Consider the following 12,897-nt stretch of genomic DNA (forward strand, 5'->3'; position numbering starts at 1 on the left):
CTTTCCTTGTAAAATAAAGGTAAATAAGGATTCATACAACGCACAAACAGATGCCACAGCTGTGTCTTATTGCAACAGGAAGTGTTTCCTGAGTCCACTTCCTGTCAGGAACAGCAATGGTGGACTCACCATGTCACCATTCAGCTTATGCTGCTAGTCCCCTGCCCCCAAAAGTGGATCAAAATGGCTTCAGCAGGATCTCCTGGAAGCCTTTAGTGTGTGTATACAAGCAGAAACCTGCTCACTGATTTGTAAAGGAAGACTATGAACTAACTATATTCCATCAGCATTGGTTGCTTTACGATTCCTCACTGTCATCATGAAAATGGATGACAAAATGTCAGTTGGAGTGTAATTTTGAACTTGGGGTTTATTTCCTTTCATACCTGATATACAAATTATTACTTATAGGATGATTTAAACGTTATGGTGAAATCCAACAGTTTCAGGGACTGGTTCATAGTGTTGGTTAAGTAGAGCATTGGCAGACTACTATCTAGTAGTACACAAATAGCAGAACTAAGCAACAGTTTAAAAACGCAGTAGTACATTGTAGTAGTTAGTGTGAATCTTCCTCTCCAACTCGCCGTCTCAACATTAACCATTTACTCTGCACTAAGCAGTTCAACATTCAGCTGGTGTAATAACCTTTACAGCATTGACAGATTTGTAAAAATGCCAGGAGACAATTAGGATGAAGAAACACTGTAAACCACAGGTAAAGCATTCAATTAATGCATTTATTTAGTTAAAATATCACTTTAGTATCAGTAAAAAAAAAAAAAAAACACAATCCTGACATTTTTGGTAGTGCATCTCGACAATGTGTGAAGTGAATAAATAGCAGGATCACTATTTAAATAAATAAATTAAGAGTTTTACAATTATAAAAAGAGCAGGGGGACACAAAGCGCAACCCTTTCAAAACCAAATAAAGACCTTTCTTAAAAAAAAGGATACCGCATGTCTCCCATGACAGGGAAACGCAACACAGCCTAAAGCAGCACACATCGTTCCTCATTTCGGCCCGTCCGTCTATCCGTTCAGTTTAAAAGACAGCATACATCCTAATTTATGGGACACTGGGCTGCTACGTCCCGTCTGTGGACTTCAAAGACTCGTTTCAGTGTTTCAGTCTTGGGTCCTCATTGGCAGCAGTCACACCAACCACACAAGTTGTCCCTTAATCCCAAACGGGTTCGCTTTGGCATTTCACTTCTCCATTTCTCATTGAGGTAGAAATTCCATTTGCTTTCCTAAAATAGACACAGTGTGAAAAATAGCCTGGTCACAACACACGGGCCAATACAAATACATCTCATTTTTCCCTCCTCCATTGTTTAAAAAAAAAAAAAAAAAAAAAAAAAAAAACAGTACTCTTCACGCCACACACCCAAACTGTTGACCCCAAGAGAGTGGTCAGGTTGCACAGCGCTCACCATTCCCTCGTTCACTTGTGCGAGGCCAGTCCCAGTTTCACCTTTTCTTCAGACTCCACATTATATCCCCCCCGTTTGTGGTACCTGAAACAGAATTTAGCCAACAAGTCTTGAAAAGGATTCACCCGAGGCAGGTCGGCGACAGCGGGGCGAAACGAGGACTTTAGAAACCAGCCGGCAGAGGGAGTCGCACCGACCTGAGTGCCAGCAGGATGCCGATGACGATGAGGCACAAGGAGGACAGCACCACCGCCATGACAGCTAGCGCCGTCGTCCGGTTATAGCCGCTCTTTTCAGTTCCCACGGGGAGGCTGAAGAGGTGACAGCGCTCTCCGGAGTATCCTGCAGTACATCTACACGAGAATAGCAAGCCATGAGTCACTGAACCCCAAGGATACAAGTTTGGGTATGGCCTGTAAGGACACGTCCCTACCAATGCTGTGGAAGTACTGTGTGAGTTTAGGGGTTTTAGGGCTGATTTGGTCCCTACCAATGTTGAAACCAATCCTCCAACCTCATTAAAAGGTCAAATATGATGAGGGAAAGCAGCAACAGCGAAATACACCTTGTACACTTAGTATTGAATTTTGCTCATTGAGCTCAAGGCGCAGTTCCCAATCCTGGTCTTGATTGGCCGGCTTATATTCTAGCCCTATAGGTCAACCCCTTGTTGCTGCGCCTGACCTAGGCTGGGACGCAACACTCCACACTCCAGATACTTGGCTTACGCTGAAGGAATCGGTTCAGGCAAGTGGTTACATGTGAGGACTTAGCAGTATACTAGACAAGGTCACAACACAAGGACTGTAACTTTAGAAGATCACGCTTGGGGGGCCAAGAGATTTAAGGCTGCAAATGGCAAAGTCGTTAATAAATCGGAGGATCCACGTACATGCAGGACACCGAGCGCAGCTCCTCCAGGTACTGACAGACCCCATGAATGCAGAAATCTTTGTACTTCCTCCGACACGGGTTCCTCTTCCTACCCTTACCCTTCTTCTTCCCGTCTTTGTTAGGGACTCCCGCCAAATCCTTAGGCTTGATGGAGAAAGCCACTGTGAAGACATACCAGTCATTACCATCATGTGGACTGTAACGATACAAATACACTCATTAACTACGAGCATTTATAGCATGGATCACCTATTGAAATGCTGTGCAGGTCCTTCCTCAACTATTAGCGTAAAAAAAAATTGGTTGCACAATTACCGATCTGACTGTCCTTCCACGGAAGGATTCTTGACTAACAAATGGTTCTCCAAGTTTTTCACCATTCTCTGATTTCTTAAGGAGGAAGTTAACCTTGCGTTGCTCTGCGGCGTTTCATACGAAAACACGCAAATAGCTGATGACTTGTTACGTGACTTTTACTCATTCCAGTCCGATTGTTTATACCTTTGGGAAGTTCGGCTTCATAATATCCAGAAAGGTTTTCGTCATATTCTTCAAAGTGCTCAAACGGCACTTCGCCCCTGTCGTCCTCACGCCTGCCTTCGTTTGAAGGGATCAGATTGATCACCGCAGTCTCCGCCGGCTTTTCTGCGTCGTGCGTCCCGACGGAGGCGCAGCTGGCAAGCAAGACCATGACTGCAAAACAGACACAGCCGTTTAAACGTCTGACCATGACTATAGGCGCGTCGGGGCGCTAATAATAACTTACAACCATGTGAAAAAAATGTACACCTTAATATTAATATATTAGCGGGTGATGAACTGCTGGAGTAGGACTGATATTTATAGCAGCGTTTAAACTACGATCTACTAATAGCTGCTATTTTAATAAGCGGCGCTCCCCTAATTAACAATGAGCACAACACAAAAAAATTAGTTACATCGGTATGAAAAGTTATGCAAGTTGCGTTTCATTTCCCAATTACGGACAGAAACAACTCTGATGAGCAAACCGACCTTTTCCTTTAAGCGGTTCGTACATTTCCCTTCAGTAAATTCATTAAAGTACGCTTTGTGTGATTCAAGATAAACTACCAAAACATTATAAAACGATGATTTAAGCGCTATTAATAGACGGTCGCCAACTACGTTTCTACTTACCGAAGCAGAGGACGAACAAGAGGAGAACTTTAAGTAACTCCATAATCTTCCGTTTCTGCTCGTGATCTTTTTCAAGAAAATGCAATATTATATTCCGAGTATATGAAACACAGATATTAGCCGGCCGCCTTTCCAAAGTTACGGCAGTTTTCTTCCAAAAACAGACGTATTTCCTGCGCTAAATCGTCCCCCGTGGGAGTCCTTGTGCAGAGTAACCTCGCTTCCAACTCGGGCTATAATGAGAGTGAAAAGACGCTTTAGCCCTCCGTCCAAGCATATATATATAAGCTTCCTCCCAATGAACCGTGGCCACGCCTCATTTAATTAAACTACCTCTAACCAACCAATATACTTAATTTAAAACACATCAAGTTCGTATTCGGCTAGGCCTATATGTTTGATAAATTCGCATTTATAGGTGATCATTTTAAATACATTAATTTCTATAAATAAAATAATTCATATGTTACACTGGAATCCATTTTTCTTTTATTGTATCTTATCTAATCATCTCATCTATGTAGCCTATAATGAGTGCACTGTCAAATATATTTCCATAACTTATAATTTTAATAATACGCAAGACTTACCCTCCATACTCCATAAAAATGCGCAATTAAATTGTTGTTTTAGAGCTATCTAAAATGCAATTTGAAATTGTGGGATAATATGTTATTATTTAACTTTTGGATGGGTGTGCAAAATAAATAAATGCAAATGAACTGCGGATGTATTTCTGTGATTAATAATATGTGACGTGTATTATCTATGTTATTTATATGTCGCTTTGGACAAATGTGTTTGCTAAATATATGTAACTGCACTCTAAATGTTGCCTTATTTCACTGTTGATTCATGAATGTATGAATAACTTTGGTCAACTAGCTGACATGAGATTTCTAATTCGAGTTAAGTCCGCACACACGCATTTACATGCATGTAAGCGTTTTGTTACCTTGTAATAAATCTTGTGATGTAACCAATTCAGGTTTATAATTGAACAATATAGATTTGCCGTAAGACTTTCTGAGTGTCGCGCCAGATGCGTGAGAGTTGGAAATCCGGAATATGTAAGAAAGCACAGTATTAAGAAGTTCCATGCCTAATGTCATTAGTAATGCGACCATCGCTGGCGAGAAGCGCTCACAGCTGACAATAGGAGTACGTGGGCTACTGCACTGATCGTGCAGCTTTCGGGATCGGGATATGTTCAATAACTTACATTAATCTTATGAATCTGTAGCTTAGACTTGCTGCTTGTTTAATACAAAAACGCTTTAGATACGTGCAATTTTATAGATTGACAAAAGGTTACACAAAAAGTACCATTGTTATAATCGAAGAAAGTGAAATTTGTTTACTGAATATTATTGGTGTTACAATAAAGCCCCGTTTGACTACACCTCACCTGCTTGCATTCACGCACTCGGAGCGCTTCATCGCCGTGACCGACAATGCAGAAACGCATTACTTAGAAGCCCACCTTATCTTTTTGAATAATCCCAGAAAAAATTTTGCTTTATTTGACTCCTCGCTGCTTGAGGGTGTTAGGTTTTGTATACGAGTCCTCTGACTGTGGATGTGCGTTTTCTACCTGTGCTGGACTGCTGTTACGGAAAACGGAAAAGTTATTCAAAAATAGGCAACTTTTTTGTACAATTACTGGGTCGAGTCTCTGCTTTTAGTTATTTTGAGGAATAGGTTATATCCATACATCCATACATCTTCTGAAACCGCTGGTCCTATTCAGGGTCGCGGGTACATTTTGACCATTTCGCATTATCAACAATGTTTGTTGTATGTGATATCTATTTCTGCCTTGTGTGGTCGTGCAATGTGCGGTCTCACAAACAAGTCATTTCGAGATAATTTCTGATTCCGTTTCATTGTAACCATTAATATACATGCACACACAGCATGCTTATTTAACTTTCAGCTCCTGAAACAACCGTCATATAGCGACACTTAGTGGCCTAAGATAGGTTAGCATATCTTAGCAAAGTGAACGTGGACTCGCAACGTTCCGCTTTGAAAAGGCCCGTATTCACGCTCCGATATACGTACTATTGATACAGGAGTCCTATTATAGTTCAGGGAGTACGTGTGATTTTGTTCAGTTTTAATTTGTTCCAGCTAATTTCCTAATAATGCATGACGTAGCATTTGATGAGCCGTTGAATGCAAGGTCAAAACCACACACCATTTACAACAATTAATTACACAAGAGGGCACGAACGTGTTACAAAACACTCCGCGAGGATACATGTGTGTGTCATTTCGCAATAGGCGAGATGTTAGAAATCATGCAAGACAGAAAGTCACTAACACCGGAAAGCAAAAACCGCTACAAGAGCATAAATCTAACGTACGTAGATGTGTATTCCGTTCCTTTGCTGGTCGTTTTCGTGTCATAGGTTGGCAAGATAAGAGAAACTTTGATGCTTTTATGCAATTTGTCTTGGGATTTGATCGGTGCAAGTCAAATCCAGGACATATGATTGTTTTAACAGAATCCTTAAAAGGAACCACAGTCAGTAAAACAAAATAAGGATGGACACTTCAACACTTGTGTGTACACAGAACAATTTTATTTACTGTGTGCAAAACAAGATCACAAACCAAACCATTTAGGAGGGATTAAAGCTTCATTACAGTAGAAGGAACACAATGATTAGTTTGTACTGCATCACAGACAAAATCCCAATGTGGCCAGTCTCCAAAATTGTAAAGTGTATTAAAAAGGCAGTTCCAACATGCTCTCTCACAATATAAAAATCCACGTTCACACCAAGATCCAGGTCGCTGACATAGACAGAAAAAAAAGGCCGGACATTTTAATCCCAAAAACAAAAAGTTGACCATATTTACAAATTTAAGTCAGTCTTGCTACCTAAGTTTATCTACTGCGGACACAGAAATCTAGGTCAAAGACCAAGAAATGCCTGGTCTCAACTCGACTAACCTATGCCTTAGACACGGACGAATTGTACAAGTCCTGTAAAATAAGGGTATACATCGTCAGACTACGCCAACTTCTTCACGTACACCGTAGAAAAATGTCAACCCTGTATATACAGAAACTCCACCCACTTACTGATGCAAAGCTTTAATGAAACAATTTTATTTCATTCCATTTCTGAAATTCCATCCACTTACTGATGCAAAGCATAAAAAAAAGGAAAAAAAGAAAACACCCCCCCCCTCACAGACATTGAGCAGCTCTGGAGCCCTTTATCTTCAGTGCAGGTTGCACCCCAACACCAGCCCCCAACCTGGGTCACCCCCACTGCCTTACATGCCCCACCCAGCCCCCATGCCATTCAAGCCCATGGAGCCCCGACTGCCGCTGCCGTAGTAACTGCTGTTCATTCCGCTCTGATTACCTAACAGGAGACAGCAATTGGCACTTTAGGACCAACACGCTCAACATTTCCAAAACTCGATGAAAAAAGGGGGAAACCCAGACAAGCAGGAAATCCGCATTTTCTGTGCCACATTAGAGAAGGCCGGTCTCTCTTTTTGATAGGCATACGCAGTGTCCAATCAGAAGCAAGGCCATGAGATTCAATAAGTACCTACCTTTTCTGGTTTCGGCTAACAATGTAGTGTTTGCTGAATTGCTGTTGCGTTTTCTAATTCGTTTCGCATTTTAAGGCTCCTGTACTAGAAGTCCGGTCAAGGCGATCAGCACAAGTGAGGGAAGGGGGGGGGGGGGGGGGGGGGAGTCGACACTTACTATAATCGCTGTAGCCGCCCATGTTGGTCTGGCTGCTGTACCCCCCCGCGTAGCCACTGTTCATCTGTTGGCTGCTGGGCCCATAGGAAGACTGGTTAGCTGTGGAGAACAGGACGGTGAGAATGAGGGAACGCATGCAGGAGGAAAAGTGAATATCAGCAGACAAACGCAGACCAACACTCACTGAGGGCGCCCATCATTTGGCTGCCGTAACCGCCGTTGCTGCCCCCTGCTGTCGAGTTCAGGAATAGCTCCACGTAGCGGTGCTCTGAAAGGGGTCCAACACAGTGGTTACAATCTCAGACGACAACAGATTATTAAAAGATAAAGACAAATGAAGCTACATCTGAGAGGCTAATGGACCAGCACTCATGCACTCGGCCCTCAACCCAAACGCAAGCCTTACGCATGTTAGCCTTGTCCTTGGACATGGCCGCCACGGCATCTTCGTGGGTCGCGAACTCGACGTCCGCCTCACCGGTCACGCGCCCATCCGGGCCGACCTCAATGTGAACGCGGACCGGGTTCAGGGGCGAAAAGAACTGCAATGGAAACGAACGAGGCTTAAATCGTTTATCCGTACCCAAGTAGTCTAGGACTGCTGCTGAACCATAGTTTGCTGGGAACTTTCCACAGCACGTTCTTAAAGACTCGAAGACTCACGCTGTAGATGTCGGTCTCCGTGGCTCGGTAGGGAAGCCCTCTCATGTGCACACAGTGACCCGTCGTGCTTTGGAATGAGCTGCCGTCACTATAGCGCCCATCTGACAGACCTACAACACAAAACCCCAGGCGCTGATTGGCTCAAGCCTTAAGAAAGACACTCGACCAAAAAAAAAAAAAACCTCCGATACCCTACTGAATATAAATAGTAACCTAAAACTAGGACAGTGGTTACGAGGACGGCCGAATTAAAACTAGAGGTAATTAAAAGGCACCGAGGAGAGATTCTCATCCCTTTAGCGTCAAACTCCAAACAGCAAGGCAACAGCAAGCCAAGCCAGATGTCTTGTAGTCATGTGTGACCACCAAGTTTGTAAAGCTCAAAGCACTGAACCAAAACCCACATATTTTATTTCTCAAACACACCAGTAGACGGCAAAACAAAGAACCTCAAGGGCTCAGATTTAAGGCTCTTCTGTGAAAATGCTGCCTGCAGGCCGCACCAGCCAAATCAAGCTCTCACAGAAATTACATCACCAGCCACTTGGTGGCCAGTGTGTGATTTTCATTAGGTCGAGGGAAACCCTTTTTTTGCTTTGACCAATGACATCGATAGTGCAATTTTAACGGAGGAGAAAGTTATTGAGAACCTTAAATTCAGTCCCTTTGATTACCACCGTGCAAAACCTCATTTCATTATTGTTAAAGCCAAGTTAAATTTGACTGCACCTAAAATAGGCAGCACAAATCATCAGGCAGTTGAGTAAACTAAGATTGTTACACTAATGAAAATTTATAGGCTGGACACAGGCTGTTCCACCATTATAAATCAACGACGAACACTTAATGAGTTTCTCAAATTTCACTTAATTGGGATCTTATCCACATGTCACTCAAAGTAAAACAGATTGGGGAGCCGAAATACAATAAACCGGACACAGCCTTAATCTACACGGGACATTCTGCAAAGATGGGCCCGAGCTCACCTCCACCATAGCCCCCACGCCGCATCCTCTCGAAGGAGCCCCCGCGGACCATGCTGTTGTATCCACGGCCGCCCCCTGGGCGGTCATACGGCCCGGGCCGCTGCATGCCCATGGTTTTGCGGGGGGGCTCGTAATGCGTCCGCACCTCGGCACGACTGCTCTTGAAAATCTCTATATACCTGAGAGCGTGTCGGAGAGAGGAAGTCAGAAATAACAGGGACTAGGGAGCCCCCCCGTGTCCAAGTCTGTCTACTTATGCATCAGATTTACGGACATAAGGATCAAGTCTCATAGTGGTCGCTTTTTCAGGAAGCGTGTTGGTCCTGCTCCTCCCAGCCTTATATGAATGCATCACGGGGAAAAAAAAATAAAAAATTCGACAGAATACTGGGCAGGAGGAAACTCGCGTAGCCGTGTCATGAATGGCCGTATTAAAATGTGAGTCAGGAGTAAAACATTTCTTACGGTTACCTGGAAAGAGCTAAGCAACCGTGTGCATGACCTTCATCATAGTGCAGGAAGGTTACAGTTCCATCAGGAGCAGATTCACAACCCGAGTTACCTGTCACTGCAGGATCCAGGTTCCCCTGTTGACTGATCTCTGGGGGAAATCCGTGTGTGTGCTTATGCTTTGTGTTTGAGTCTTAGTGCTGAGCGACACCCCAAACCCCACTCTGTAGATAAAAGTCCCCTTAAACAGTGAATGCTGAGCCACTGCAATAAACATTGCCCAATTTTTCAGCCTGTTAAAGAATCAACGGGACAAAGCCTACAGGTATGTATCTGACCTACTAGCATAGCCCAAAAATGTGCTAGCATATCGCTAACATACCTCCTCCGTGTTTTTGGTATAACCTGAGTAAATATATGTAGGCATTTCTCCCACGTGGGCTAAAATCACTAGCATGTCAATGTCAGGGCAACTAACGTTATGGTTCCAAATGTGTCCTGCAGCATTCTGGGAGTTTTTAAACCCCTAGGTCTCCCTTACACCGTGGATGAGAAAGCACCCACTCGGCACTAATCAGAGACCGATCGCTCAGCACTAAAATTTGAGTGTCTGCACTCAGGATTTATAACCGAATTTCAGCCGTGTCCGATGAGTGTTCTGTTTGTATGCCATTACCGTGACAGACGACAGGTTGCAGGAGGTGTAAACCATAAGAAAAGGAAAATATAGTCCAGCCATCCATCCCCACCTGTGCCCTATTCTTTCCTTGTGTTTCTTTAGAGCCTTTTCAGCTATATCCTGTGAAGCAAACTGCACGAAGGCCTCCCCCGTACTCCTCCCCTGGAAGTCCACCGGCAATGTTATCCCATTTGGCACGATTTCCAACCCTTCAACCCAAGGACAAATAACCCCAGCGGGGAGCATTAAATCACATACCCAGTCACAATGTTCTCTATCTTTATGCTAAAAAAAACAAAATTAAAAAAAAAAGAAGACCTAAAATGCATCAATAACACCAGAGGAATTTCCTATTCGAGATTCTACACATTTTATAATCGATACATAATTAGAGATGACAGACTACAGGTTGAGACTGCAGTTTTGTCGGAATTAAGCACTGACTGTTACATTACTTAACATCACTACAGGGAAAACTGCGTTAAGAACGACAATCAATAACAAAGGTCGGACCGCAAATGGCTGAGCCGCAGATTAAATGCAGCCCAGGAGTAAAATTTATATTCCTCATATTTTCGAATCTGAATATTAAACAAAAAGCCTGATAACCTTCACTAGATTGTCTTGCTTAAAACTTATGCACTGAATTGTTACATGCAGTAAATAGTCCTACTTCAATATGAAACCACTCAATATTCCAGCAAGTGACGTTAAGCATTCATAAGGCTTGTTATGTGACCCGGACATACCTGAGAAGAACTGTACGATCTCCTCCTTGCTGCACCCGAAAGGCAGGCCACGGAGTCGGACCAGCCCGTCGCCCTCCGTCTCCGGGCAGTTCGGACCAGTATGTTTCATGACCCAGTCCATCTCCACGCTATTGGACTTGAACACTAAAGAGGACGGGATCGGTCAGAGATGCCAATGAAGGGCCCATAAAGAAGGGAGGCATGAAAATTCAGGCACCTTCGACGTAGCGGTGGCCCATCGTTTCTCGGTCTTTCTTCACAGCGATCTTCAGGTCCTCGTCTGACTCCAGCTCCACGAAGGCCTCGCCACTGGGACGGCCTTCGCGGGTGTACGTGAAGTGGATGCTCGTGCCATTATTAGCAATTTTACAATCTAGGAGGAGAAAGATCATTAAGGGCCCTACATTATTCAATCGCATAGTGGGCATTTTCTCTTGGCATGCATTTGGCCTGACATTTGTGTGCATGGCAATAGATACATGCTGAAAGTATTGCTTAGCTGGAGATGAAACTAACACCTTTGTATTGACAGTTTCCTGCCGTGGAGGGCCACATGCAGAAAAAGCGTGAGATACTGTCGATAAGAGTATTTCAGCTTGACAAATGGGTGGTATACCTGTGACTGGCAGCTGCGATTACTGTGCAATGTGTTTGCACTTAGAGAACCCAAGCACTCATCTCACCTGAGAAAAACCTCTGGACTTCATCGACAGAGCATGACCAGGGCAGTCCCCGGATGCGGACCACGAATCCTTCTCCGTCAGACATGATCGTAAGATGATGGGTTGTTTGTCTTTTCCCTGTAAGGCAGATTTACAAGAAAAGTGTCATGGCATGGTTAAGGCTTGCAATTAACTCTATAGCAAACCAGAAATCACTATTTTGCGTAATTATGTAAGAGAGTGAAATAAAGGATGTCATACTTAACATAACATTGAAAACGTTTAAGCTAATTTAAACTAGTTGTGTTCCGAATATGAATACTTGCTAAACAGTTAATTCTGCTTTATTAACTAATTGGACAACAAAGAAAACGTCTTCATAGAAAACTGCTATGATTATTAGCTCGAAATAAAAAAAAAACGTTATTTTTAATCAATTATTTCCTTCCATGCTATTAAACAGAAAGAAAGCGGAAAAGCACAAAGCACCGGCGCGCCACCGCATCTTTCCGCGCCGCCGCTGAGGCTTCCGCCTGCACCGCAGGAAGCGGCTGCGAGCCCGGCATGTCGGCGCTTCATCCAGCGCGATCCAGGGATTCGTTCAGGCTGAATCAAACGCTACCCCATCGGAAGGCCGCCTGGAGCCCGCCAACCCCGCCACGGAGTATTAATAGTTAAAAAACCCAGTCATTTGTACATCTGGGTACCCGAGGTCCGGCTATCAGTCTTTCAAGTCCCAAGCGGAAGCGGCCATATTTGTTCATAATTTTGATACTAGTTGAATTTGTTACATTAGAATTTACATCAGAACCAACTAAAATGACTATGAAGTCGCAGATTCACATATTAAAATCAATACAGGCGGTTACATTGTATTATTTATTCAAAGCTCACGTTCCTAAACGACACCGATCGACGGTAGCCGTTCAGCTAGCCTGTAATTTAAGGATGAAAATGCGCGTTTAGTTACATCAATCGAGCACATCGTGAGGGGGAGGGAAAGACTGCTAGTGTTTGCTTGTATAGTTAAATTAACGCTTAAATGAATTAACTGGAGCCCGACGATAATTGGAGACGGCTCGCCGTGAGCAACATCCAGCGGCACTTCGCAGACAAAAGACGGGCCTTGTGAAAGCAAGACACTGAGACGGCATCATTCATGCTCGGCGGTACCAAATACTCAAATCGAGGCCATCTAATTCAACCCCACGATGCTTTACTACTGCTAAGAAATACATATGTATGTAAAGCAAAAGAAAAGCACATAAATAATCAAGTAGGGCAATTTAAGAGTTTAGCTAACGCCTCACCTTATTGTAGCGCCTTCAGCGTGGCAGCGCGCTCCGACGGAACGTTCTGGGTTCTCCTGCGCATGCGTGGCTTTCTGCCGCTCGCCCGCTTCGGCGGTAACCACGCCCACTGGGTGGCTCGTAAAAAGGACGGCGTCACGGGCGAGTCTTTTTTTGGAAAACGTCAAACGC

At 43.8% G+C, this 12,897-nt stretch overlaps 2 protein-coding genes across 3 annotated transcripts; both read right to left on the reverse strand.

Moving 5' to 3' along the window:
- Window positions 1-352: 352 nt before the first annotated feature.
- LOC125720127 (proheparin-binding EGF-like growth factor) lies at window positions 353-3,757 on the reverse strand. Its single transcript, XM_048995253.1, has 6 exons — window positions 3,492-3,757; window positions 2,835-3,026; window positions 2,332-2,494; window positions 1,637-1,792; window positions 1,440-1,523; window positions 353-1,256 (listed from the first exon to the last, which is right to left on the reverse strand). The coding sequence occupies exons 1-5, from the start codon at window positions 3,532-3,534 to the stop codon at window positions 1,451-1,453; spliced, it is 627 nt and encodes a 208-aa protein (XP_048851210.1). The 5' UTR covers window positions 3,535-3,757; the 3' UTR covers window positions 353-1,256; window positions 1,440-1,450.
- Window positions 3,758-6,057: 2,300 nt separating this feature from the next.
- LOC125720120 (heterogeneous nuclear ribonucleoprotein H-like) lies at window positions 6,058-12,854 on the reverse strand. 2 transcript variants are annotated; one of them, XM_048995241.1, is made up of 11 exons: window positions 12,727-12,854; window positions 11,438-11,554; window positions 10,972-11,127; window positions 10,755-10,898; window positions 10,076-10,214; window positions 8,877-9,055; window positions 7,891-8,000; window positions 7,634-7,769; window positions 7,412-7,495; window positions 7,228-7,326; window positions 6,058-6,874 (listed from the first exon to the last, which is right to left on the reverse strand). In XM_048995241.1, the coding sequence occupies exons 2-11, from the start codon at window positions 11,520-11,522 to the stop codon at window positions 6,783-6,785; spliced, it is 1,224 nt and encodes a 407-aa protein (XP_048851198.1). In that variant the 5' UTR covers window positions 11,523-11,554; window positions 12,727-12,854; the 3' UTR covers window positions 6,058-6,782. The 2 variants fall into 2 exon arrangements, with proteins under 2 accessions (XP_048851198.1, XP_048851199.1); XM_048995242.1 differs by having other exon boundaries at window positions 6,773-6,878.
- Between the last annotated feature and the right edge of the window lie 43 nt (window positions 12,855-12,897).

This window comes from Brienomyrus brachyistius, chromosome 24 (assembly GCF_023856365.1).
Source record: "Brienomyrus brachyistius isolate T26 chromosome 24, BBRACH_0.4, whole genome shotgun sequence".
Taxonomy (NCBI): Eukaryota; Metazoa; Chordata; class Actinopteri; order Osteoglossiformes; family Mormyridae; genus Brienomyrus; species Brienomyrus brachyistius.